General features: G+C 40.2%; 3 protein-coding genes across 10 annotated transcripts in view; 1 reads left to right on the top strand and 2 right to left on the bottom strand.

Moving 5' to 3' along the window:
* dntt (deoxynucleotidyltransferase, terminal) overlaps window positions 1-5906 on the bottom strand; it is a 140561-nt gene extending 134655 nt beyond the window's left edge. Inside the window, exon 1 of the mRNA XM_034681132.1 lies at window positions 5630-5906. The gene's annotated coding sequence lies outside the window, so the exon portion shown is untranslated. The remainder of the gene's footprint in view (window positions 1-5629) is intronic.
* The window catches only part of blnk (B cell linker), a 31245-nt gene extending 17897 nt beyond the window's left edge, over window positions 1-13348 (top strand). For 2 of the 6 annotated variants that reach the window (XM_034681133.1, XM_034681137.1), the window contains 20 exons: window positions 434-480; window positions 1672-1709; window positions 1790-1907; window positions 2217-2320; window positions 2507-2582; window positions 5355-5438; window positions 6176-6201; window positions 6285-6313; window positions 6422-6478; window positions 6598-6622; window positions 6708-6759; window positions 7909-7969; window positions 8066-8093; window positions 8213-8243; window positions 9462-9537; window positions 9974-10002; window positions 10157-10209; window positions 10289-10372; window positions 10476-10631; window positions 12138-13348. In XM_034681133.1, coding sequence (XP_034537024.1) covers window positions 434-480; window positions 1672-1709; window positions 1790-1907; window positions 2217-2320; window positions 2507-2582; window positions 5355-5438; window positions 6176-6201; window positions 6285-6313; window positions 6422-6478; window positions 6598-6622; window positions 6708-6759; window positions 7909-7969; window positions 8066-8093; window positions 8213-8243; window positions 9462-9537; window positions 9974-10002; window positions 10157-10209; window positions 10289-10372; window positions 10476-10631; window positions 12138-12254 — 1291 coding nt within the window. In that variant the 3' untranslated portion in view covers window positions 12255-13348. Of the gene's footprint in view, window positions 1-433; window positions 481-1671; window positions 1710-1789; window positions 1908-2216; window positions 2321-2506; window positions 2583-5354; window positions 5439-6175; window positions 6202-6284; window positions 6314-6421; window positions 6479-6597; window positions 6623-6707; window positions 6760-7908; window positions 7970-8065; window positions 8094-8212; window positions 8244-9461; window positions 9538-9973; window positions 10020-10156; window positions 10210-10288; window positions 10373-10475; window positions 10632-12137 lie in introns of those variants that run through there. The other 4 variants (XM_034681136.1, XM_034681135.1, XM_034681134.1 and 1 more) reach the window with 4 other exon arrangements.
* On the bottom strand, window positions 12580-27212 carry LOC117811082 (zinc finger protein 518A). Of its 3 annotated transcripts, XM_034681125.1 has the most exons (4): window positions 27113-27212; window positions 23025-23168; window positions 19072-21177; window positions 12580-14473 (listed from the first exon to the last, which is right to left on the bottom strand). In XM_034681125.1, exons 3-4 carry the CDS (start codon window positions 21164-21166, stop codon window positions 13854-13856), a joined length of 2715 nt encoding a protein of 904 aa, XP_034537016.1. In that variant the 5' UTR covers window positions 21167-21177; window positions 23025-23168; window positions 27113-27212; the 3' UTR covers window positions 12580-13853. The 3 variants fall into 3 exon arrangements, with proteins under 3 accessions (XP_034537016.1, XP_034537017.1, XP_034537018.1); XM_034681126.1 differs by lacking the exons at window positions 23025-23168; window positions 27113-27212 and adding an exon at window positions 22672-22960 and having other exon boundaries at window positions 13791-14473; XM_034681127.1 differs by lacking the exons at window positions 23025-23168; window positions 27113-27212 and adding an exon at window positions 22551-22660 and having other exon boundaries at window positions 13791-14473.
* Window positions 27213-27506: the final 294 nt, after the last annotated feature.

Genomic DNA, 27506 nt, shown 5'->3' with positions numbered 1-27506 from the left:
AAAAACTAACCTCACCAAACGCAGCCACACTGAAAACTGTGAAGTGCTGGTAAATGTTGCTCCTCGGTTAACATGCTAAAACAGCCTTTATTGGCATCTTCTTTTACAAAGATTCATGGTATGGGATAACTTTTAAAAGTCAAAGATAGCAGGAGGAGGTTTTCTTCACCAGAAAGCACAACATATGCATTTTTGGAACAAAATCAGCTGTTATAACAATGAGAGCCTTTTGGAAGAATATCAGTCCTCTGTCTTAGCTACATGTGTATCATAGCTGTACCATGTGCTTTTTTTTTAAATGTATATTTTCTGGTTGTGCTCCATATCATGTGATCATGGTCTTCAGTTTCGTCAAAAGAAATGAAACCAGAAAAAGATGCAATCACTTCTTCACTATTTGCAGCTGATCTCAGTTTTCTTCTTTGCACCACAGACTGAAAAGCAAACCAGTTCCAAAAGTACCTGCGAGAGATTACAGAGGTAAGAAGTGTCCCATTATCATACGTGGAGGTGTGAAACAGCAGGTATTTATCTGTCACAGAGAGAGGTGTTATCTACAGCTGCTTTTGTGCTAAAAATGTACACAGCTGAGTTTGAATCCAAAGATATCCACAATTTCTCTGTTCAGATTGGGTTTAAAACAATACTTTCATGCCATTATGCAGCTATTGAAGCCATCAATGTTGCAACATACATGTGTGATTCACAGTCTGGGGTACTAAAACCAAGGCTAATGGCCTTTATTATGAAATGTACTCTTCAACCCTGTTTCAACTCAAAGATTAGCTGACATTTGTTATTGTAGTATCATGCTCATAAATGTGTGTAAAAGCTTCTTTTCTTGGTGCCTGAGCAGATTAATTTGGCTTACCTTCCAGGATGTTTAATGTTAACAGACACCTGTAGTGGAAGTTCTTTGATTTGGAGCATTTGCCAGAGGACTTTTTAAAAAGTTCACTTCGCCAGTTATGTGAATGCTGACTGAAGCAGTTTACTGGAGCATTTGAACATTTCATAATATAACTGATATAATATGCTTTGCTAGTAATGACAATAATGATGTCTAGAAGTGTTAATGCAAGCCAGCTCTGCCATTTTCCTGCTTCAGGTGAATGTGGTTCTTTGAGATAAGAATAATAGCACAACCAACTCTATGCATCATGGACGATTTTTGTTGAGTTTGTTTATTCATGTGGACAGACCAAAGCTCTGCTGGTAGCTGGTGATCCTGATATTGTGCTTGAGTACCAAGGCTAAAAATGATATAGTAAATTAGCCTTTTATTTCTTTGAAAAGTACTATTAGTTCTGGCTCTTTATTCCTCACTCACTCATGGTGTAATGTTTCTGTGGAAAAGAGATCTTTTTCGTCTCCTCAAAGGAGATACATTATGGAGAAGACAGAAACATACAGTGCTGAATCTTATATAAGTTCCAGCTAAATTGCATCACATAGAATATGTCTCTTCAGAGATTTTTCAACACTAGAAGAGGCGAGAAGATGCGCGCCACTGGTTCCTCTTTTCTAAAATTAGAATCTTATACTCAACACCTGGCATATATTTCTTTGGAAGCGGAAGTATTTTAAACATTTGATCTTACACATCTAAGAAACATGTCACTCGGTTGTTCTCATGTGTAATTAGATTTCTTAACATTTATGTGTTCGCAGCAGAAGATTGTGATGACCAGCTGTCTGATTCTGATTATGTAAGTCAACAAAAATGTGAACTGAAAGTGTTTCAAACTATTGCTGTGTGTCAGAAACATTAAGAGAGTGTCGTTCCCAGGATAATGACATGTATGAAAATCCTCACGAGGAGCACGATGACAGCTACATGCCTCCTCCCAGCCACAGAGCCTTCACCACAACTAACTCTGCTTCCTTCCAGAGGGGGGAGTATCTCGGTATGATGAGTCACAAGTCATGAAAAATGGCTTCTTTCTGCACTTTAAACTTCTTCTAACTTCTTTCGAATTGATGGTGAAAAAAATCTGTCTGAACGTTTTCCTGTTGTTCTTATTACTGATGATAACGTTCCACATGAGCGTATTCAGTTTCATACATAGTTTCTATTTCTTCAACAGCTTCTCTTTTCCTGCTGACTATTTTTTTTTTTTTTTCATTCAAACAACTGAGCTGGAGTCCCAGAGGGCTTCAGGCTGCGGCTTCATGCACACACTGATGTCCTGTTTTTGCTTTGCTTCTATTTTCAGACAACTGCCACAACCAACCTGAGCGGCCGCCCAGGAAGCCCCTCCGCCCAGTCAAAGCCTCCAAAGAGCTGCCCCCTAAACCACCTCAAGGGGGGAGCGATGAAGTAAAGCAACTTACCCTTACATACATTAATACTGCCGTACTGCAGACCTGTGTGGTGTTACATGCCAAATGTGAATGTGTCTTGGGGAGTTTCACCACTTCCTGTGTATTGGTAAATACTTTCCATTGAGAGGGTTCAGCCGAAGTGGACCCTCCTTCATGATATGTTTCCTATGTTGTTTTGCAGGAAGACTACATCGATCCAGATGGCAGTAACTATGACGAAGACGACTACGTACAACCTGATGAAAATCCACCTCCCAGTAAGATTCACAGCAAAGTTAAAGCAACACTGAAATAGTTGTTGGCCATCATTATCATATCTTTTTAAAAAATATTATTTTATCGTAAGGTACGATATGACACGAAATGAAATGATACGTGGTCCATGATAGTAACAAAATCAGGCTACAGAGATACTGTAGTAATAGATAGATTGCAAGAAAATCTTAATTATACAACCCCAATTAGAACAAAGTATGCATGGATGCTGCGCAGGGGAAGAGGTTTTTATCACTTTGCAAGAGACTGAGCGGAAATAGTTTAACAATTTCAGAGTAATGTTTCTCAGTGTAGAAAGAATATGGGGATGTCATCATCTGCAGTACAACATCTCTGTACAATCCTCAAACCAATAATGGATGGCTGTGGTCTTCAGGCCCTAGATATCTTCAGGCCCCTACAGACGTAGCTCTGTTACTAATGTAAATCCGTTCTAAAAACCATTGTCTGTGAACATAGTTCATCCCTGAATAAACACATGCAGCTCAAAACTGTTTGATGCAAATAGGAAGCCATAAATAAACATAAAGCTTGATCAGAAATAAAATTATATAAACAATAACAAATAAATATCCAGAAAGATCCAGGAACACTGGCAACTTCTTATGGCCAGAACATATTTAAGATCAAATGAGGCAAGAAGAAAAATGTCCTGTGACCAGGGACTGTATAATAAATGGAGGTAGTTTCCGTGAAAGCACCCATCTGTTTCTGAAGCGCTATTTTGAAGCCAATAGTCAGTGGGAACCATATTGAATGCTGAACGTAACCTAACTGCTGTTGAGCTAGTGTGAGGTAAAGAGGCGGGCTATGAGCCTCCTAGCCAACAGCTACACTGTTCCCACCTGTCAATCAAGTCAGCTGTGCCTCTCATGATTGAAAAGTTGTAATCTTAATATCTTCGAAATTGCAGCAGATCGAGAAATTAGCTATCCAGACTACACTTGTGTTTTTGTACCAGACTGCAAACGTGTTTATTTCTACGGTAAAGATCAGCTTTTTTGAATCGGTGTGTATGTGGTTTCCAGTACTTCCTGAGCCAGCCTCAAGCGGACACTCGAGGAACTGCAGTTTAACACTTCCGCAGTGGCTTCAATTCTCGCAGCCGGAGGTTGCCGCTTGCCTGTGACAAATCAAAATTTGACATTCTTTTTGGGAAAGGGATGAGAGGAGAGGGATCACTCAGCCTGTTTTCAGGATGTATTTCAAAAGACAGCATCAGGGATGATATGGGGATGCAGGGGTGCCCACGGCATGGGTAGATTACTAGGAAAGGCACCGTCAACAATCTATAAGTAGCAACACATGTTGCCATCCAGGCAATACCTTCTTCAGGTCTGACCTCACGCAAGTCAGTACCAAACCACATCCTGCAAATATTTCAACAGCAGTGCGCTGTTGTAGAAGACCGGGTGGGGCTAAACTGGCCTGCCTGGTCATGGCTTGTCATATATTTAAACATTTTGGCCAACAAAAACTTTGAAAAAGGGGACCCCAAACCGTTGAGTCACTTAAATCCTGTATCAGGCAAGGATAGGACAACATGTAAGTCACTATCAATATATACAGGTTTCTGTGCTTTTTAAAAGAAGGCGTGGTGCAATCGTAAATATGCCCTTATCCGAACTTTATTGTGAAACATATTGCTGGCATTAAATTTGAAATGTGCTTATATTTGTCATAAAACGCTGAAATTGAATAGAACAATAGAGCTATGAAAGAAGTATTGAACAACTGTGAAATCTGTGCCAAAAACACTTATTTATAAAAAAATTTAAAAAGTCCAGCTTAACCTTCACATTAAACGCTTGAACTTTAAAACACTACAAACGTGTTTCTCTGTTTATCTATGACTGTACCTGTAACAACTACAGTCATATTCAGAGTGATGTCAATAACTATAGCCAAGTCTTTTTCACTCAGCTTCCTCCATAGCCTTCAGTAAAACGTCTGCCATATGAGCATGTGTGAGTATTGTGCATCTAGCTAGGATGTAGCACATTGAGATACATTTCCCATTTGCCATCATTAAAAGGGGCAGTTATTGTTACTCTGGCCCTCACGGCATGTGATTTCCTTTTATTGCAGGTGAATGAAACTCTCCCTGCAGACTTGAGTACATTCTCCATCTTTCCTCTCGTTTCAGCATAAAGAGCTGGAATTGATTTTTTGTGTCTGTCTTCTTTTTGGTTTTAAAGGCAACTAGCACATCTCTTCAATTATTTCACTGCAGAGTGAGGCTGAGTAATGAGGCAGTGAGTTAAACTGGCAAGGAAATCTATTTTGAGCATCTTGCGTTTTCAATTAGAAAAATCAATATTTAGAGCCTCAGAAATTGTATCACACAAGCCAGGAAGATGATCAACTGCCCTATCAATATTCTGTCACACCCTTATTAGTATGAACGTTTTCCAATTTCTGACAATATGAAAGCATATTTACAGATGTTTTAACAGATGTTTACACATTTAACGCAGAATACACACAAGTGAGTGATTTATGAATGGAATCTCCACATAATCTGTGCAGCAGAGTGCAAGCTGAATCCATACTTAATACTCGCAAATGTAGCAAAGCATCACAGCTGAACATTTTAAAGGATCAACATATTGATCCTTTAAAATCGCAACTTAAACCTCAACAAAATGGAAAGGAAGAAGATAAAATACTGGATAATACTGCAGCTAAGATGTTTTAAATATGAAAATATGTTGAAATGGTGAAATAATCTCCCTGCCTCCTTGTCTACTCAGAACCTGTGCAGCAGGGAGGGAACAGGACAGGCAGAGACCACCCTAGGTTGCCTTCACCTTTACCATTGCGTACACCCAGTCCTGGTAAGTACAGCAACATCCATCTTTCACCTCAACTCTATAGTGGACCTCTTCCACATTTATCAATTACACTGTTTCTTACAAAGTTAATTCTAGTCGTTTACTTGAGATCTAAACTTAACTTCAAATGATGATAACTCATAATCCCAGAGTTGCAAAAGCACAAAACATATATAGAAATTGGCTTAACTTACCTCATTGGCATGGGTAATGGCAGCATAGCTGTCACAGATTTTGTTTGTGTAATTAGACAAGGGAGGAGGACTCATGTGCAGGCAGATTTATCCAACAAAACGTCAAAACACAAAAAATCCCCAAAAGTCCAACAGACAACACAAGGGAACCACATGGAGAACAAAAACACAGGAGACAGAAGAGATGCAGGGTACACACAGGACGCAATGATCTGACACACAGGGGAGGAAACAGAGGCACTGGGTCACGAGCAACAGGTGTGAACACAGGACACAGGTGAAACTAATGAGGGTAATCAAAGTGGAGGGAAACACACAAGGGCAGGAAGTAAAACTACCCCAGACACACAGGGAGCAAAAACTACAAAACAAAACAGGAAGTACTGTAGACTTAACTCGGAAACACGAGTGAAACACAAACAAGGACAAAACAAGATATGGATCACAAATAAACAACAAAAGGAAGAAAACAATATATAAGTGAATGTATTTGCATTAATTTAAGTTTTTACTGTATGTCTCATTGAGGCTTTCATTATTTTCCAGGTGTTTATATTGTCCCTGACAAAGAGGTAAGCTATAGTTGTAACATTGGTTCCAATAACTTTAAGGTACATTTATATGTCATTCACTGAGGCTTCATCTTCATCAACAGGAGAGCTCGTTACATCTTTCAGCTAGCAGGTCAGTGTGAGATTGTCTTGTCTTGGGTTCATTCATCTTTTTGGAGACAAACATACATGATTTGTAAATCATTTTGACTTCAGTCTGAGGCTTATCTTTTCCCTGCAGGTTGTGTCCAACCCCCGCGAAACACTCACCGTCTCTGCCACCAAAACCAGGCCCAAGGTGAGACTGACTTCATATTATTTAGACACCTGAAACATTAAAAAAAAGAGCTACTTTTCTCTTTCTGCTATAAATCGCAATATCATTGCTCTAATAATAACTTTTTTTTTCCTATCCAGAATTAATATAAGATCTCCTGTGCCTGTAAGTTATCAGAGATTCAAAGCACACATGTTAAAAGGAGTGTGGCAGAGGTCAGAGTCACAAAGATTGTGGGGGTTTTTTTCAGGTTGAGGAGCCCATTGACGATGATGAATATGAAGTATGCGACCCAGATAATAGTGAGTAATAAATCAAACAATAACTGCATTGTTTTTGCACAGACAACTACCTATGTGCTTTGTATAAGAGGTGGATATAGCCACAGCAACATTTCCACTTGGTTTGTTGACTACATTTGAAAAGTCTCAAACCTGCATTTCTTACGGTGCCATCTTGATTTGATGGAGTGATTATAGGTGGGGAGAGGGTGGGGCTGGAGAAAAGCAAGGGGTTAGTAAACACTAAGTTATGTAAGGGAAAATGTAAAGTGCTTATGTAAATTGGAATCCCGACTGAGTGAGCAGGGGAGTCTTGTCCTACCCTGAAGTTTTTGACACAGTGTTAACAGGCAGAGGTGAAATGTGCCTGACTCCTTTCTGTGGTTTGATTTGGTATGAAGCGCGTGATCAGGTTGTCCCTTGCATCATATTTGCTTATGAAAATGAATCACTGCTGTCACAGGGTTTTGAGCAATCAGAAAAAAGTATTTCAGACAGCTGAGTAATAAGGTAATAGCTTGGTTAGTGTGAGACTAATTGTGTTATATTTTTGGTCCATTTAAACAAATGTCCTAAAAAAAAATGAGTGGTCCAAAAACTTTTTAAACGTAGCAGCTTGTGAATCACAGGTGGCCACACCCAAATCCATTTGGTACTTCTTCATCTATTTGACTTTAAATGGGACAATATTTAACAAAATAAAAAAACGTGCTGCATTGACGAAGACCTGAAACAAGCAATATAGGACATACAATGGTTCATAAATGTTGACTACTAAATCAAGGGAGTAAGCACGGTCTGTAGTAATAGTACTAATCAGCTCATTTTCACAAAGACTTCATTTATGTTGTAAATCTGAGGGGGGTTTTCCCACTGGTGAATCCTCTTAAGTCAGAACTGAAAAACATCTACAAAAAGGCACGTCTGCACTAGCTTTACTTCCACACACAATAAAGATCCTTCCAGTGCTGACCTTGGGATCATCATGAGCCTCATGTTGCTTCCATATCCTTTTTGAGACTGTGCTGCTCTGCGCTACAGTTTTATCATTGCATGCCACCTAGAGGATGGGAGAAGAAAATACATACATTCTTTTCTAGAGTTGAAGTAACATTTGACTGCTAGCTAACAACAGTAGATCATTCATCATTGGATTGTGTTCTCCTCCAGGTTCCAGTAATAAACCCTCAGACACTCCACCTAAACCCTTCCCCAAGCCTTTACCCAGAGAGTAAGCATCACTTTAGCAAACATTGTCCAATTAAATATACTTTAATGTATTTAGCCCTAAAAAATAACTGAGTAACTGATCTTCTTTTCCTCACAGAAGGTCACCAAAACCACCTTTGAGACCGGTAGGAATATCAAATACATCTTCCTTGACTTCACTCTGTGTTACTATTCATTAATATGACTGACATTACAGTAAGCTTTGATCATGACATGGTAATCATTCTATCTTACTCTTTTGCAGAGGCCAGAAATAAAACCAAGGGAGTTTGAAAGTAAGTGTTTAAATCAATTGAAATACGATATTCACATGATCAGTCACACCATTAGCTCCAGTCACTGTGATGAAGTTTGTTTTTCTTTATTTAACATATATGGTAAAGTTTTTGAGTAGAGGCTTTTATACTGCCCAGTTACTTGCATTAGACATACATTTCTTTTTTCCTCATTAATCATTTATGTTGTTTGTGAGATAGTTGTGTGGTACTGCTGTGTGTGCAAGTTTCCCCTTAATAATTGGGATGGCATCATTAATCTATCATTTCATACATATACACCAATCCATGTATAACATATCATCTATGCCATAACATTATGACCATTGACAATATCCTTAGCACTTGTCAGTTGGTGAGATATATTAGACAGCAAGTGAACATTTCATTAGTGAAGTATTGGAAACAAGATAAATGGCTGAGTGTAAAGATATGAGCAACTTTTACAAAGACCAAACTGTAATGGCTAGATATCTATGTCAGAACAACTCCAAAACTGCAGCTGTTTTGGGTTGGTTCCAGTTTGCAGTGCTCAGTCCCTACCTAATATTCTCCAAGACAGAAAAAAAAGTGAACCAGGGATAAGTTCATGGCCAGCCAAAGTTCATCAGTGCTCTCCAGCAGAAGAGCTGGAGCCCAAGTCCCAGAAAAAGTTAAGTCAGAGCACACAGAGCATTACGGTTTGTTGCATATGGGGCTGAGTAGCAGCATACCAGCCTTGTCCACCACATCAAGAGCCTACGCTGGGCACATGAGCATCAGAACAGGAAGATGGTGCAATGGAAGAAGGTGGCCTGGATGAACACCACAAATTCAAGGTGTTGACTTGGCCCCCATGTTCCCCAGGTCTCTATTCAGTTAACCATCTGTGGGATGTGCTGGACAACCAAGTCCAACACATGGTGGCCCCACCTCACAACTTCCAGGACTTAAAAGATCTGCTGCTAAACGTCTTGGCGCCAGATACCACAGCACACCCTAAGATGGTTACCTGTAGTAAAGTCCAGGGGGTGGGGGCTACACAGTATTAGGCTGGTGGTTACAATGTTTTGGCTGATCAGTGTATACTTCACATTCTTAAGAGTGTTAGTTGCTGTACCCAGATGAGCGTTACATTATACTCCCTGAAACAGCTTCATTAGTGATATTTGTATTCAGATTTTTCTTATTACCAAGTATTAAACACAGAGTAGTAACCAACAGTGTGGATCTCCACAGGTCGAACACTGCCTGTGATGCCAACTGAGCCAAAGATTCCACCAAAAACGTTTACACTGGACCTGAAACGACCAAAGTAAGACATCAAACAAGTAGTTTGCTTTGGAAGCCAACTTCTGCCAATGAAAACAGAGAGAGTATTTGAGTCTTTATAACGAGTTAAACTCTAAAAGTAATGAAAACTTTCCTAAAAAGTAAATATTAAACTTAAATACTTCTCAAATAATGGCCTAGTATATACATCTTATTTTGACTTTATGTTGTGATAATAGGCTAATATTTTGAGATGATTCCATAAAACTTCAGAACCTTTGTTTTTAAAGTAAATGACAGTATCTTTTTCGGTCACATTTGCTAAAACAGGCTTCCCTATCTTACACTGGTGTAAGGTGATGTTGTATTTACAGTGAGCCTTTTGACTGCTTCTAGACTTCTTTTTAGAAACAGTTTTTTATGGATGCTTCGTGCTGTGCATTTACTGTGCTCTGCTCTGTTTGTGGTCTCTCCTGCAGGATTCCTCTTCCACAGTTTACCTCCCCCAGTAAGTACAGCTCCTATGTGAGTCTCACAGCAGACTTAAAGCCATATAATAAGCATGCAGGGCTTCTGCACTTACACATAGTGCAGTGATTGTTACTTTTATACATATTTAAATGGACTATATTATTTAAATTCTTGTTTGTGTGTTGCCTCAGAAGCAGCTGACAAGAGTGTTTCTCCTGAAGATGAATCAGCAAATCAAGACAAGGTGTGCTCTTATATTCTGTTTGAAAAATGAACTCAATGATGGTTAAAAACTCTGCTAATCCTCATTTACTTTCTGTTAGGATGCAGATGTGTATAGGAAATCCTGGTACGCCAACACATGTGACCGCAAGACTGCTTACGAGGTCCTATACCGAGCAAATAAAGTGAGTCTCATTTATCGTGCAAATGAGTAGCAATCTTGCACATTATATCCTATACCCTCAAACAGTAAAAATGAGTGTGATGGTGACTGCGGCTCTGTTTCAGGACGGGGCGTTTATGGTGAGAAAGAGCTCAGGTCAGGACATGCAGCAGCCGTACACGCTGGTGGTAATTTATCATGGCAGAGTATACAACATCCCTATCCGCTTCATCCCAGGTACTAAGCAGTACGCTCTGGGAAGTGAGAAGAAAGGGGAGGAGGTATGTGTTTTTGTTTCTCAGTTTCACTGGATTTCTCTCTGTGGCCTTTAAGTACAAGACTTCTTACAGTCAGAAAAGGCAAAGGAATATTTTCCACTGCATTTTCTTAGTATGCCTATGTTGATATTGGGTCTTTGTAAATAGTATAACATAGAGTACTGTCTAGATCTGCTCCTTTGGTAAAGCATCTTGAGATAAGCCAAACATTTGTTGTGAATAGGCACAATTTGAACACTGTGTTGCGTCTGCAAACAGTGCAAGAACAAATAGGCTTTCTGATGGCAGAAGTGCTGAAAAGTTCTCAGTAGAGCGTTCTTCTAAAACAAGATGGGTGCTTGTGTCTGATTCTTTCAAAATTAGCTAAATTACCAGTCAGAACCAGTCCTTTCTGCAGATAACTGTAGCGTAGCTTGCGTGCTGTTTCTCCGGGCAGTTTCTCACTAAAGGGACCAAGCTAGTCGGCATCCATTGTGGCTAGCACAACTACTAATGACATCTTACTTAGACATCCCACTTAAAAAACTGAAATATCCCTTTAATGCTTTTAGTGATGCTATCAATCTGGTCCTTCGTCTACATCCTCAGGTATAAATGATTAAAATATAAAAAATGTAATCTTGTTACTGATGGCGTGTTTGCTTTCATATAAAGGCATCCCTTTTAATGTTATTGTTTTAATAGAAGCTTAAAACTCCTCACAGGGGCTTTAAGCAGTGATTTCAGAGGGAACCAGCATGTAATATCAGCCGCTTAAAAAAAAAATCCAACAATAAATTAGCAGCAAAAACAACTATGTTTTTTCTACTGTGTCTGATATGCAACAAACTCAGCAGAGTTCTCTCTGTTTGCCTGTTATAATGTAAAGGCTTTTAAGTTTTATGTGGCATGTGGGTTATTTTCCAGCTTTTGCACCAAACATTGAATGACAAAATAAACATAAAAAATAACTACTAAAATTTAAAAAGGAATGTGTAATTACACTTAGTATTTTTTAGTCAACAATTGGCTGCAGAAATATAATAATCAATCACAATTAAATAGTTGCAAATTCACTGACAGTAAACAACAGGCTTTACATAATATGTCCAATCCTCCTCCTAAGACTGAAGGATGATTAGTCGGTATGTTGCGAGTGTGCAAAATATACCATTTATTCTTGAGAACAAGGAACATGCCTGGAGGTTTCCTCTGCTTATTCACATTTTTGAATATTTCATGTTCCTTCCTTTTGCTGTTTGCTTAACAAATCCTGAGCAATTATGTATGCAAATTATATCAGAGCTGCTAAGACCCGTTCTGCATAATCCCCATAATGTTTATGATGTGGGTGTTATGTCATCTTGCTTGGCATTGATGCTGTTTTATACATGAACATATTAGGTACCGTCTGAACAGGATGGTAGAAACAGGAAAAATGTATTTTTTTAACTCATTATGCTTTGTGTTATATCACGTGGACAAACTTTTCATAAATTATTAAATATTTGATATTATTGTGTTCCACAGTATTTCAACAGCGTGGCTCACATCATTGAGAATCACCAGAGGACTCCTCTTGTGCTGATTGATAGTCAGAGTAACAGTAAGGACTCCACCAAACTGTGCCACCCTGTGAAGCCCTAAATGAGCGAACAGACCACTGACCGGACTTGTGTGTCCCACCAGCTGCTGCTGTGTTCACCACCAGAATCCTGACTGTCTGATTTCCCTCCACCTGCTGGAATTAGAAGTTCTGTTAGCAGGTTTGTGTGCTCGTCTCGCCTGCATGGCTGGACCAGCAGAGAAGAAATAGAACCATACTGAGAAGAATTTTTGACTCATGTTATATAAAGGTGTGTTCTTAATGCTCAGTGTTATAAAATGCATGAAAATGTATGTGACAGTGTTGGTGTAGCTGAGAAGGCAGCTGGACAAATCATTTCTCTATGCCTTTGCAGAGCCAAAGAAACAAGTTTGTATATTTTGTTTTTAATAAAACTCTTGAGTTGTACAAGTCACATGTTCAGTCATCACAAAATGCCACCAGGAACTGACAGACTGGTTCATTATCTTTCTGGTAAACACGTAATGCTATCATACTCATGCACATTTTGTTGCATAACAGAGAGTCCTAGGCACTTAGTGAAAATTATCTGGTCATAGTTTACAGTACCTCTATCTGGACTATATACAATTATAAATCTATGTGAATTTAAAAAGGTATATATACACAGTGAAGTGTTCCCCTCAAGAACAAGGATGCAGGACGTTCGTCCACTAACATGCACACAGGAGCCACCGTCCCCCCCTGCTGGGAATACTGAGGGACTGAGGAAATGTTGAGCCACAGCAGGACTCTGGCTGAGATTGTCAAAGGCTTCGGCCTGATAATGTGAGGTAACGGGAAATATTAACCCTCATGTCATAGTGCAATTAAAAGATACGATTATCAGTTCAAGTCAAAAAAAAAAGAGGAAATTAACTGAGAGAGAAATAATCAGATCATCTAGGCTTCTTGCATCCCGATTTAAAAAGAAAAGATTCTGCTTGTACTTCATCGAAATCACAAAACACAGGTTGACTTTTCTAAATGAAGGATTATTAAAACTATATTTGGACTTTTTTTTTTGGAGTTTAAAAAAAACATCTTACATAAGCTGATTCTTCTGAGGGCCCAAAAACACACAAGCATATAAAGGCTAAACCCTACAAGTTATAAATAAATGTTGAATAAAACAGCTTATTGTCTGTTTTTCTTTATAAACACACAGTTTTGGTATATCTGAGTAACTTGTGGGTCTCTGCTTCCCATTCCACAAACATAAATATGATAGCTACCACACTGTAGAGCCTACCCGTACATTAACTGATTCATAGGTGGTATGGCAAATATACAAATTACAGTGTTCTATAAAAGATTCCTTACGACAGTGTACTGAAATCACCTTAAATAAAGCTATTGCATTGACAAAATATAAACTATACAAAGAACTGAATTATTGACAGCACGTCCTTTTACAAATGATCATGACTTACAAAGAGTATGTACGAAGCTACTGAAACGGGGGGAGAGACAACAGGTAAATGTTGACCCTGAGAATGTGAAGATGATCTGATCCTCCTCTAAACCAACTGATCAGAATTAAGACTTTAAAAAACTAAGAAGACTGGCGAACACGGTTTCAACTATTGTGTTGTATTGCAAACTTTCCAGACTTTTCCATCCAGTGTGTGCGACGTTTTTTAAGAGTTTTCACAGTTTGGCCGTTTCCACTCCATGAGATGCCGCTGCCGATGGACCATCCATGTGTCCTGACATGCAAACACCCTGCCGCAAAACCAGCAGCTGAACTTTGTCCCCGTGTCCCTGCTGGGTGACACAGCGTCGACCACCTCGTACTTTTTCCTGCTCAACCTGCGGAATCTCATCTTTAACAAAAACCTCTCCTGTACAGAGTTTTTACCGAGCTCTGCAGGATCCTGCCGGGCATCCGTCTCGGTAACTTCTCCATTGACACCTGAGAGAGCATTCGCGGTCCTCCGAGACAGCACCACCTTCTGCACCTCTCCTCTGTACCTGTTGATGACCTCCATGATTCTGGCTACCTCAGGGATGTCAGCATCTGGATGGTTTAGCACCACGACTGGTTGGTCTCCCGTTGGACGCTTCACCAGCTGAGAGGGATTTATGGCTACTAACTTCAAGGTCCTCTCCAGGGTTTTAGGGGCCTGCTGCCACATGCACTGAGAGGCCGGGGAGGACTCGCGTGGGCAGGAGTCTGCAGGCACATCTTTGTCTATCACACCCTTGACAGTCTGCTCAGAAATGAGAGCAGCACTTACATCTTCAGAGATTAACACACCTGTGAAACAAAGGGTGAAAATAGCAATGTAAAAACAGGATCAAGATTGCCCTAGATCGTAAACATCTGAACACTATATTTGAACATCAATCAAGTAGGCAGTGTGGTATTCATTGAACACGCTCATAGTTTAGTTTACAGGGAAGTTAATGGCTCAATTTGCAACTGATGAACAGGAACATGAGAATAGTTCACCACTCACATTTGGAGGTATCAAGAGTTATCAAGAGTTACCAAGCACCGTGTTTTACACCAGCCGAAGTCAGCCTGCATTTGGCATGGCTAATGCTGCTAGCAGTTCATGCAATGTAGGTTTTCTGGACAAATTAGTACATATTCCAACCAGAGGAATCTCATTTATTCTGTACACATACTGGACCCATGTGTGCGCTTTTACAGAGGTGTAGCTTTGTGAAGACTGACAGCAATATACTTTTTGTGTCGATTGCTCAGAGTTTTATCTAGTCCTTTATTTTTAGGGATATTAAAACCATCTCACCTACATCGTCATTTAAAGCTGCTGTGAGGAACTTTTGTTTTGTATCGATTCTGGAGCCCCCTTGTGGACAAAGTGATACCTCTTATCTCTTGTCCTATACATGCAAAAGTAGTGTTTTCAACAAAATCCTCACCCTGTTGCCTTTTAACAGTCAACTTTATCAGGCAATGTGATTATTTTCAATGAAAACAGTCAAATAAAGGGTGTTTCTGAAGCAAGATGTCCATCATCTGGTCTGACACCTACCCCCTCAGGGCGGTTTCAGGCATTAAAAATGTCAACAGAGAAGGTATCACTGTTGTTGTGGATGGTCTCGTTTGCTATTGAAGGTCATAGAGAGGCATCAGTATCATTTTCAGTATGTTTCTCAGCCAGTTCAAAACTCCTCACAGGGCCTTTGAGAAGCAGATTCTTGTTGTGTAATTGTGTTTTGCGAGTCAGAGCCTTCAGCCAAATGTTCAAAAAATGATTATATTTTTGTGTGTGTTTCTAAGTTTTCACAGCTGCAGTGTTTTTTTCATCCGTGCAGCTGACAGGAGAGGGAGACAGACAATCAAAGTGGATGATAATAAACGTATTTAATGTTCACTGTACTTTTTTACACTGTGAAATTTTCCTTTACAGCTAAAACACTAAAATATGTTCTGTCTAAAGTAGTAATGTGGGTTATGGCTACATTAAGTGTTTTGAGTTTTCAGAGCTTTCCACATGATGAACATTCTTCATAACAAAAATGACTTCAGAAGACCGATCTGTTTTCTTGCTTTATGTGACATTATTCCAGAGGTGAAACCATATGGTTTTTTTAATGGCTTTTCATCTTAATGTGTGTCTATGATTCTACAGCAGCATGTAGTGACTCATTTAGTTTCATTCATTTAGTCAATCATTGAGGGTTTGGGATTGTACCATTTAAGCTAGAGTGAACAAGAGTCGCAGGATGCAGCTAAAAAATGACTGAAAAGCTAAACTTGTTAATTTTTTGGACAGTTGACTTCAAAATTTAAAGTTATGAATAAGAACTAGTTCATTTTAATCCAGTTGAACTGAATTTTGAGGTTGCTCATTTTTAGTGTGAACTTGCACAACACTGCAAATAGGGCAATAAACATTCTCAATAATCCCCCCAAATTCAAAAATGGATCAATGAATTTAATCATGTTTTTGTTGTGGAAAGGAAAACTTTGCTCTGCAGTGCGGCAGTGCAGCGGTGCTAAAAACTGCAGTTCCTCAAGTGTCCACATGAGGCTGGCTTCAGAAGTACCAGAAGCAAAAATAAAAGACGTTCACAGCCTGGTACAAAAAATGGTTTTGTCTGATTAGCTCATTTCTCTATCAGCAAACACTTTACAGGGGGTGATTTTTTTTTTACAACTCAGTAGTTTGGAAGATACTAAGATTATGAGTTTTGCATTATAAGAGGCAGGGCTGACTTTATTGACAGGCGGGCACACTGCAGCTGTTGGCAAAGACGCTAAAGGAAGGTTAGATTGAGTCAGCATTTCCAACAGGGGAGCCGAAGATGTTAGGCTTCAAAGCTCCTGTTCCGAAACAAATAGGTGACGTGACAGAGAATACATCCATATACTACACAGTCTATGGAACAAGCTAGGTAAGGATTTATGATGAGAAAAGGAATGACTATTGAAACAAACCTCACAGTTTGTTTGCTTTTTTCACCCGCTACAGTGATAGTGGGCAATGTTCAATAACGCTATGAGAGATAGAGACTAGAATTCTACCTGATGATTTATACACAACAGTATCATGGTTGATAACAGTCGGGTCAAAGAATACAAAGTGATGACAAAGACTGTAAGTTAACAGTGCTCTTAAATACTGTTGAGGTCAACTTCTATACATCAGTGAGAGGTCAGAAGTACGTGTCAGCTCTGTTTGTAAATCTAACTGCAGGTCAAAGTCACCTCTCTGTGTCTTCACTTCAACTTCTAAGTTTACTGCTTGGTCAAGTGCATTGGTTACAAGCCCCAGCCTGCTTCTTAAAATACAGGACTAAAAGGTTTGATAATAAAGTATATAGCAACACTTCAAATTCATACTATCATACAGTCACCCCTGAAAAACCAAACACTATTCATAAACACATTTCCTTAATCTCATAAATCTTGAAAAGGGTAAAATAAAGACAATCACAGCTAGTGAGTCTTCTAAGTCTAATTTGAAAGCTGGAAAAAAAATAGATAAATCCAGGCCTCCACTTTCATGACTCCATCCAATATTAGATCTGTTTCTAAAGCAATCATTTACATTTACAGTCCCTACTCACATCTGACTCACTGCTATACTAATTGTTCTAACTACGGACGTGCGATTAGTTGACTAAATCATGAAACGCCATCATCCTCGGCAGCAGCATTACTAATTAGTCAAACCCGTCATTTATTTTTACCCATGCCGGCAGTGCTGGTTAAATGTTGTTTTCGAGTAATAGCAACCCGTTACCGACCTGAGACCGTCCCTTTAAGAGGATGGTCTGATGGGTAAACAGTGGGTGTGATTGTTGATGTTCCCTGCAAAATGAACCCAGACTGCTGGTCAGCAGAGCAAAACTGCTTTCCCCCATTAAGAGGCAGCAGCAGTAGCCACGAGTAAAGATGATCTGATGTGCTCTCCAAAATGATGCCGGCTATCTCTGTGTACCTGCAACATCTGTGCTGGCTAAGAGGGGATTTTTTTTCAGTTGCTGGACTTGTAGTAAACAGACTGGGGGGCTGGACTTTCACCAGAGCATGCTGACATGTTGATTTCCCTGAAGGTACCACATAGCATGTGTGTGCACTGGCTGTAAAGCGTTAAATAACAACAGAACTGTTGGTTGACACTACTTTACATGTAGTCAAGTCATTTTCACAGTATGTTTTGACTATTTTATTACCTTTATCCTGGTCAACTAGCCTGGTCTCTTATAAACACATATGCGTTGCCCATATGTAGTGTCTATAATAGTGACAGACATAGAGCAAAGAAGTGAGACAGTGATGTCACCTAGTCCCCATATGTTTCATGTGAGTGCCGTCATCCATTTGTTTCTGAAGATGAATTTTGAGGCCTATCGTCCACGGTTGTCATATTGGAAATGCTGACTCAACCTGACTTTCGGTCGACCTGGCAAACGCAAAGAGGAGGAGTTGAGGTGGGCCTTATGCCTCCTCGCTAACAGCTACGATGTGCCAGCCTGCCAGTCAAGTCAGCTGTGCCTCTTATTATGCCACTTGTAATCTCAATATCTTCTAAACTATTTTTGTTTTTTTGTTTTTTTTTTAAATCGACTGAAATCATTTTTTGTACCAGGCTTTAAACATGTTAATTTCTGCTTTATAGATGGTCTTTTTTTGAATAAGTGTGTATGTGGTTTCCAACATTTTCGTGACCAGCCTCATGTGGACACTCAAGGAACTGAGTTGATGGAGGTTTACGCTTAGCAAATAAACATGACACAATGACTTCTTCTGGATTCTGAATGATAATTCAGAGGAAATATTTTGTTTTAAGAAGACATTTTTGGGGGGATTTTTTTATTTGCCTTTCATTACTATTAATAGTACATTAAATGTCATTTTTTCTAACAGTTTTTCAACTGTTGTTTTTTTTTGCCCTTATATCGAAACAGGTATTGATTGTTAGATTTGTAATGGTATTGTATCAAATTTCAAAATGATGGTATTGTAACAACTCTATATGAATCTGCTTTACTGATTAAAAAAAGGATATGGGGCACCATTGGCCTAGTGGTTTGAGTGTGCGCCCCATGTACACAGGACAGTCCTCATCGCAGCAGTCTCTGGTTCAGCTACTGGCCTCAACCATAATGCTAACTGTCTCCCCCCACTCTCTACTCCCCACATTTCCTGTCTCTCCACTCCAGCTGTCCTATCCAATAAAAGGTGAAAATATCGCCCAAAAGATAACTTTAAAAAAATGCTGATAAATAAATTGTGATAAATATCTATGTCCATACATAAAAATGTATTGAATTGTTTTTTTTAGCCTCTGTCCCCAGCCCTAATGTCAAGAAAATGCCTCCACATTTAAATCCCCAACCATTATGTGCAGTGGAGGCTATAATTTGCAGTCTTACCCTGTGGTGTAATGGCAGGCTGGGATTCAGGGGAAGACTTGTTGTAGCTCCTCTGAGAAGTCGCTCCATCGGTGGCAGAACTGGCTTTATCACCAGACACATGGCTCTCCATGCCATCCCTGGATGTTTGGACGCTCTCACAGCACAGATCTGCAGCCCTCCTCTCTGATGGAGCTGTCCTGTCGGCTGAACAGCTCCTGTCCACTTCTGTTTCCACTGACTTCTCTGCATCATCTTGCATTACCTCATGCTTTAGGCTGTCACACTCAATGTGGCCATTTCTGTCCATACTTTTAGACCCCATGGGCTTTCCAACATAAACTGGGGTTGGCTTTTCGTCTAGCTTTGACCCTGATGTTGAAATGACAGCTTCAGATGGGTCAGGCTTGGGAGTTTTGGTCCATTTCTTCAGGTGCACCTCTGGTAGCAGCATTGTTTTCCCCTCAGGTGATGCATGAGGGCTTGGCAGGTCATGATCTGTCTGACTTCCTGCTGATGGAGACAGAGAGCTCTGTGACACCCACTGCTTCTCCTTCACCGGATTCTTCTTCAGCACAATCTTCAAGGCCAGTGCTGCTGATTTTGTATCCATTTTTTTACTCCTGGTCTTTCTTCTTCGTCTTCTTTTTCGTTTTGTATTTATTGGTACAACTTTATGAACAGGCGTCTGCTCGACAAGCTTGTTGGAGATATTATTCCCATCTTCATCATGCATAGTCTCCTCTTGTTTCTTTATGTGTTCCACTTTGTTCTGATCCATCTTTACTTCCTGATTCTCTCTATTTTCCTGCATTTGTGTGCACTTGAATGGCTCATTCTGGTCTGGCATTGAAACGTTGTAAATATCTTGTTTGGTTTCAAGTGTGCTATCATTTAAATCTGACTGACATCCATTCTGGTCAACCACACAATGAGCATCATCAGCAGCACTTTCGAGGGGAACAGTTTCCTTCTCTGATGATGGCATTAATTTTAACCTCTTGGAATATTTAGCACCATTCTGGGCGACAGTAATCTTGTTCTTGACTGTAAGGACGGTGAGATCGGATGAGTTGGACACGATGCCGTTCTCTGACTTTGAGTGAAGATTCATGTCTTGAGGGACGTTTGACAAAACGTTTTTAAGGGCCTTGGTCCACCTCTGGTCACCGGTTTCCCCAGCAACAGATTTCATGAGAAACTGCTGAGTCTCCTCCAGAGTTGTCTGAGGATCTGACAGATGGCAGTATTTATCCAGGAATTCTTTCCCGGGCAAAGCGAGGCAGTCCTCTGTCAGCCAGCACATTTCTCTAACTGCACTTCTTGTTAGTCTCGGCTTCATTTTTGGGATTGGGGGGTCATTTGGTTTCATTGCTATGGAATGAGCCTCCTTCTCCTCCCTCCTCTGATTACCATTCTGGCAGACATGGACAGCTTTGATGTGCTTAGTAATCAGCCATTTGTGAGATGCCTTGTAGCCGCAGTGGTGACAGCACAACGCTTTATTCTTATCCTTTTTGTGCAGCAACAGATCTTCATCAGCTCCTTCCAGGCTCAAATTATGAGCATACATGTGCTCTAAAAACACTTTAACGTCACCTGTTGAAAACTTCTGACATGTTGCACATAAAAATTTGCCGTTTTGGCAGTGGCACAGAGTCAGGTGTGCACTAAACTCAGGCCACGTGCGTTGAACATTGTCATTACAAATGTTGCAGCTAGAAAAAGTGTCCTTGTGGCTTAGCAGATGAACCTGTAGGTAGGAGAACTCATGTGTGCTATAACTACACATATGGCAGGGAAACACTGGGGGGCTCCCTCTGTGTTTCTCCTCAAAATGTCTCACCAAGTCTTTGGGAACATATTCCACATTGTCCCCGCATTGAGAGCACGTGAACCTGAGTGTATTTCCGTTGTCGTTTGTCCTCTGTTGTGCTTCCTGGGGGGGCTTCTTTGATGAAGGCCACGTTGTGCTTTGCCCCCGCTCCCCTGCTATCTTCTTTGGTCCACGCTTATCTTCACTTTGCATAGTCGGGGGCTGAACGGCAGTCTTCCTGAGGTGGAGCCGTTTGTGCCAATCCCTATTCTTCTTGTTAACACGCCGTTTGTAATCCATTCTTCAGGTTTCTGACAGTGAAGGAAAACATAAAGAATCACTGATATGATTAGAACACAGCTCCAACGCAAATGTAGCAAATCAAAGAGATTACAATTTTTTTTTTTTTGGAAAGGAACTTGCTAGTTCCTACTGTGTATCGAGACTTCTCTGTTTTATAATGCCTCAGGCAACCAGGAGTGTCATCATAGTGACTCTCAAATGTAAAATAATCTGAATAGATGTTATCTTCAGATCAGTATAAGCAGGGTCTGCAATCTTCCATTAACAATAACTTTCACCCCAGCTTTCTGGAGCGCATCTAAGGAAAGAAAGGCACTTCAAAGATGCCACAGCATGGCTCTCAGGTATCCCTTTAAACACATTTCAACAAGAACTTTGCTCACTGCAAGAGTTAAAGTATCATATAAAGTCTACCAAACTGGAAAAGCCTCCTGTTTCCCTCAAGTCATGGCTTTAGCATCATTTAGCCTTCCCCGTGAGAAACAATAATGATGTAATGACCACAGAAAGTGGCTAAAAATATTTAAGATGTGGCCAAAACAACACTTCTATTACATTGTTAACATAACTACTGACAATAGATTCCCCGCAGTGCAATTGTGCAATTAGCCCCAGCTCTACAAACTGTTTGTTAACTGTTGTTTTTTCTTTCCTTAACTCCGGGCTGAGAGCAAAAGCAGGGAAGAGGCTGTCTCGCCAAAGTAAAGCCATAAAAACCCGACTGAGACTCACAATGAGTACGCAAATCAAATCAACGCTCCAATTTATCTGAAAAAAGTATAAAATGTCCATGTCTTATTCTGATTTTCTACAATTATAATGTCTAGGATACCCACTCAGAATGCTGCACATCAGACATGTGCTCAAAGCAAAACACATATACACACATTTAAAATTAAACAAGTAAACTAGCCTTCTGGCTATTTTTTGCATATTTCTAGTATTTAAATTATGCTGTCTCTCGGGGATGAACTGAGTAAACACTGTTAGCATAATCCTGATCCCAACTCTGTCAGTTACAAGAAGTGCAGAATGATCAATGAATCCATTGGTAGATGTTCTTTTCGGTTTTGGTTTTCCTAAATGTGTCTAAATCCAAATGAACCCTTGGATTTGGAGATTTCAGACTACCCCTGCAGTAAACACATAAGAATAAGCTTCATTCACAGTACTTCTCTGCTACCTGTTGCTGGCAATGCTTCAAAATGTGTCCACATGGATCTTAATTCATCACACGTAGATCAGTCTTAATACCTGGATTGTAATCTGCCCCCGGGTGCAGGAAACTGCACTGAAACTCACCTGCTCACTCAATAGTTATACTCAGCTCTTTATTACACAACTACACGCTCTTCAGTAAAACATGCAACTAAATACTCACGACACAATGCAGTGCATCATAAACAGAGTGGCTGTGGTAGTAGTTTGATCAGATTATTGTGTGCGCGGTGCGGCCATTGTGCAGTTTGACTTAACCACAACAAAGTGATGAGCCAGCTTGCCTTTGCAACGACCAACCACCGCCGTCTTGGGAATAGCAAAGTTACGATAAAAGTGCCGTGCAGAGAATCGGATGCAGTCTTCAGTTTCCACCGTGGAAACCCACACACGGTGCTGTTTAATGTTAGCATCGAGCTAACTGTGTGAGCTTTCTGAAACAGCGCTTGAGTGATTTGAATTGACGCGACAGGAGCTTTCAAAGACGAAATAACTTGAGGAATAAAAAGCGTGGCAAGAAAGTTAGTCCGGACTAGTTATTTAACCTCACATCGAGTTACAGGTGCTTTTAAATCAGGCGGGTTGTAAACATTGACGCTAAAGCTGTAGTTGTGAGCGTAGTTGTGTCGTTTTTTACCTTTTCTTTTGTGGAGAGCTTGACAGCTCAGCGAGTGGCAGCCATGATGGTCTCATACGGGGATTACAGCCTCTGAGCTGCTTTAGCCTTTAGCCTGCTGGAGCCTCCGACAGAGAGGCGTCCTGTCCCGGGCCTACACACACACTAACACACACAAGCACACACAAACACACACACACTGAGCTAGCTGCAATTTACTGTGTAACGTATCACCTCACTTTGTTGAGGTTCAACAAACACAAAACGACGTAAAATAGCAATTATATAATACAGGAAGGTTTAATAAACATGTCTTTGTTATATGTAACCTTGAAACTTCATCCATCAAAGCTCCTGTTTATTAAATAGACTGTTCTAAATACTGATTATTCTTGATGAACCACAAAAGCAAATACATGCATGAGCAACAAAACTGAATACATGCATTTTGTAATGCCTGTGACTGCTGCCAAAGGGTTTATGTAAGATTAAGTCAAGTCAAGTCAAACTTTATTTATAAAGCACATTTAAAACAACCTCAGTTGATCAAAGTGCTGTACAGATATTAAAATACAATATAATCATACACAATATAACAATAAATAAAAACAATAAAAGAATAGTAAGAGCTCAATTTAGGAAATAAAAGAGTAAAAAAGTAAAAAGCCAAGGATTCTTGCTTAGCTGGGACCGAACGCCAAGGAGAAAAGATAGGTTTTCAGCAGTGTTTTAAACAAGCGGCAACCTCCGGTCTCAAACGATGAAGCCAATGCGGAAGTGTTCTAAACTGCAATACATCGAGAATACGCTTGAGGCTGGCTGCAGAAACACCGGAAACCACATAGACATGAATGGGAAAAAGACGATCTTTGCAGCATTAATAAACATGTTTACGATTCTCATCAGAAACACTTCTAACACTTGTTACACACGGAGGGGCCAAAATCAATGCAAAGATCAATTTTAATTCCCAATAAACTGTGCTTAAATCGAGAGTGCAGGTTGGTTATAATACTGAAGTTTTAAATGTTTTGACAGAATGATTTATTGTCACTCCAAGTGTCCTTGTAAAATACCAAACCTCTCAACTGTGTGTCTGCCTCAGATAACAGGACTACATGTACCCACTTCAACAACACACACATTGGGACCACTTTTTGCACTCTTGCATTGCAAGGGCACTGCCTGGTGTTGTGTGGATATATAACATTTCCCAAATGTCACGAGCCGGGCATGACTTGTTACACTGGGGGGTTTTGGGACAGGTGTGGCCATTGTGTTGATTAAGGTGTGGAGTGGGCCATATGTGGCACCAATGTTATCCAAGTAAAATGTGCTTGAATTGTGTCAGAGCAAATGTTTTGTACACAAAAACGGCATGGATGTGATAGTTCATGCTTATATCAGGTTGCAATACATCCTGAGTGGTGCAGACATGATCTGTCTTGAGCTGAGCTATTCTCTGTCAACTTGGAAGAATATATAGGCTGGAACATAATTCCAAAAAATGCACAGCAGATTTCAGGATGGCTTGCTCCTGCAGTCTTCCAGAGTTGCTCTTTCACACATGTCCCCCACAGCGAAAGATTTTCCCTCTCACATGTGAAGGGAGTTCTCGGGAGGTAGGATATGATGTAAACAGGATGCTGCAGAAGTCACTGTATGATATGCAAAACATAACCCACTTGGCAGACCAAGCAAAAAAGTCTGATGATGCGTAATTGGACATATTCATCGTATAGACCAATAAAAGAAGTGGAAAAAGCATAATGGCATGCAGAAAAGGGTATGAAGAAGCTCATAGGTGTTTCTAGCCCTTTTTGGGCGGTGCTGAAGCATGCTTTGTTGTATCAAAGAATGTCTCGTGCAGCAACAAATCCAGAAACCTGTTGCGTCATTGAAGATCTTTGGCGTCTCCGTTGCTGTATCAATAACATCCTCTTTTATGCTTCGGTGTTTCTGGTGGCTTTGTGGAGAAATAGCAGCAGGGGGTGGTTCACTAGTCAGTGGCTGTTCATTTCCTCCACCAAGCCTCTGCATGAGTCTGGAGGGGAGGAAACACAGAAAGGACTCCCACCACCCAGGACACCATTTATCTTCCTGTGGGAGACGGTGTCAGTCCATTAAGAACAGGACTTCCCACTACCTCAACAGCTAGCATTACAAATCCTCTTAAGATTAACACTCTGCATGCTGACACATTTTCTGCACTGCTCTTTTATGTCACTGAAGCAATGCCTTGATTTATTAAATTTGCACTTCTGCTCCCCACAAAGTATGTAGAGAAATGCAAAGAATGTCATGGTCACACCAGCCCTTCAAGCACTCTGGACTGCAACAACATGGTGTTAACAAAGTGGTCCAATGGAGTAATAATGTTCTAGAAAAAAAATGCATTTGGTTCAGCATCTTAGTCACAGAAGGCTCCCATTGTAATACATAATGAAAACATTCAGCTGTTATATTCTAGTAGAAATATTCAGTTGTAATGTTGATTATACTGAAAAAAACACCAAAAGAAAAGTCAAATAATTGATTTCCCATGTCTCATTTCTCTAAAAGGCAAATAGACTTGGGTGTTAATGAGTGCTCTACAGTAAAGTAACACCATGTGGTACAAGTGTTAAGCTACGTTCACTATGCACTAAGTTATCTTTCCGGGTGAGCTGCATGTGTGAACTCGTATGGCCACATTTTTCCTACATTTAAACATTTCCCCACCAGCCCCCAAAAACAATTTCCACAACTAGTCAGGGTGAGCTGATGCGTGAATGCAGCAAGTAAAAGTAGGGAAAATTGAACAAACTGAGTGGGCAGAGGTAAAGGCACAGCTTTTTCATGCACAAATTGTAACTGCTTCATACTCCTTTCTTTTCCCAAGGAGGTCTGGTGCTCTGGTACTGCTTCAACAGCCATCTTTGATATTTTGTAAACTACAAAATAACTGCAGTTGCAATTTTAAGGGACATGTGTGAATAACAACTTTGGAAAAGATGCCAGTAAATTAAATCTCTTCTGAAGGATTTCATGCTTTACAAATGAATCAGCCTACAAAGAGAACTTGGCTAAGAACAATGTCTGTGACCCCAGCCATGTCAAATTGATACCATCAAACTGGATAATCGTGTCTAAGTTTCAATAAGATTACATTGAGGCACTCTTTTGTACATTAATTAATCCCAAAGGGAAATATGGAATATACATATTCCGGATCAAAAGTACATTTAAGGGCCTTGAATACAATGACTTTATAGATGTAGCCACTGTGAAGTCGCCTACTGGTTTCTTGACTGCAGCTGCCAAGTTGGTTTTCTGGACCATTGTTACCATATTTGGATATGATTTGGATGTGAGGATAAACGCCAAGTTATAAGAACCCAACAGCCTGTCTATAATTCATTGGCTGGTGAGCTGGCACTAGTTTACCATTGTGTTTCCAACAGATTGAGATTCTGCAGCTGTTTTGTTTTTATCAGACTAAAGAAGCTGAGAGCTTGGGAACACAGTGGACTTGCTGTTCCCTTTCACGATTCTCCAGTGAGAGGGGGCGAAGGATTTGTAACATACAACTTATAAAAACCTGCTCTTCTCATCACTGCAGCCCACTCTCTCAGGGGCAAAGCCAACAGTAATCCTGACTCCTATATGTACTCGCTGACTAATAAAAGAACAAGCAAGGTAAAATTTTCATACAAATGCCAGAATCTCTCTCCAAAGAATTATCTCCTGCATGGTCAGTTTGTGCCTTAAACCACACAGAAAGCCAAGCCCCAAGTTGTAAATGCAAACACTGTAACCATAGCGTCAGACTCTGTTGTTTTGTCGGCTATTATTGGGACAAAGCTCCTGGAAATTTCCCAAAATTGTCAGGAGAGTGGATGTGAAAGAGGCTATGGAATCACAATGCATTGATTTTCACGCTACATATGCAGTAAACACCCTACCCAGGGATGCACCTAATCCCTCCCATATGGAAGGACACATGGCAGGGCATGAATGTCATCCAGGGTTGCGGGGACGGGGCACCATATGTTTGCCACGACTCTGGTACTTGTTAAGTGGGGAAAATTCCACAAAATTATGTTCATGATGCACCTTTTATCACTTACCACACGCTTGTACAGTTGTGTAGAGGACGGATGTACAGAGAAACCCCATCAATGTGGATCTCTCAGCTTGCCTTCTGTCTAACCTGTTGGTGAAATAAATGATTACCTAACGAGGTTCACCTGTTCTGTAGCATTTTAAAGTCCACTGCTGCACTGAGAGGGGAGTCATGTTAAAGTGGGGACTGATGCCTTGCTGCCTTTCAGACATGAATACATGCTTCTGTTTTGCTTTGTTCATTTCGTCCTTAGTTTATATATGTTTAACAGTTTAGTTAATTGTTCGCTAACTAATAATATATCTTTGATTGTCAAAGGTTTTCTGCATTATTTTCAGTGGGTCATTTTGTGGATAGTTGATCCCTCCATTGGGCCGTCTTAGGGTGTGGCATAACAA

The sequence above is a fragment of the Notolabrus celidotus genome, chromosome 4, assembly GCF_009762535.1.
Source record: "Notolabrus celidotus isolate fNotCel1 chromosome 4, fNotCel1.pri, whole genome shotgun sequence".
Classification (NCBI taxonomy): domain Eukaryota; kingdom Metazoa; phylum Chordata; class Actinopteri; order Labriformes; family Labridae; genus Notolabrus; species Notolabrus celidotus.
This window is presented reverse-complemented; position numbering and strand designations above follow the sequence as displayed.

Excerpts from the sequence above, each read along its gene's own strand:
- LOC117811082 (XM_034681125.1), bottom strand. The coding sequence starts at position 21,166 with ATGGATTACAAACGGCGTGTTAACAAGAAGAATAGGGATTGGCACAAA. Across the intron at positions 14,474-19,071 it reads GCCTGCCATTACACCACAGG|GTGTGTTAATCTCTGAAGAT; the intron begins GTAAGACTGCAA and ends TTTGTTTCACAG.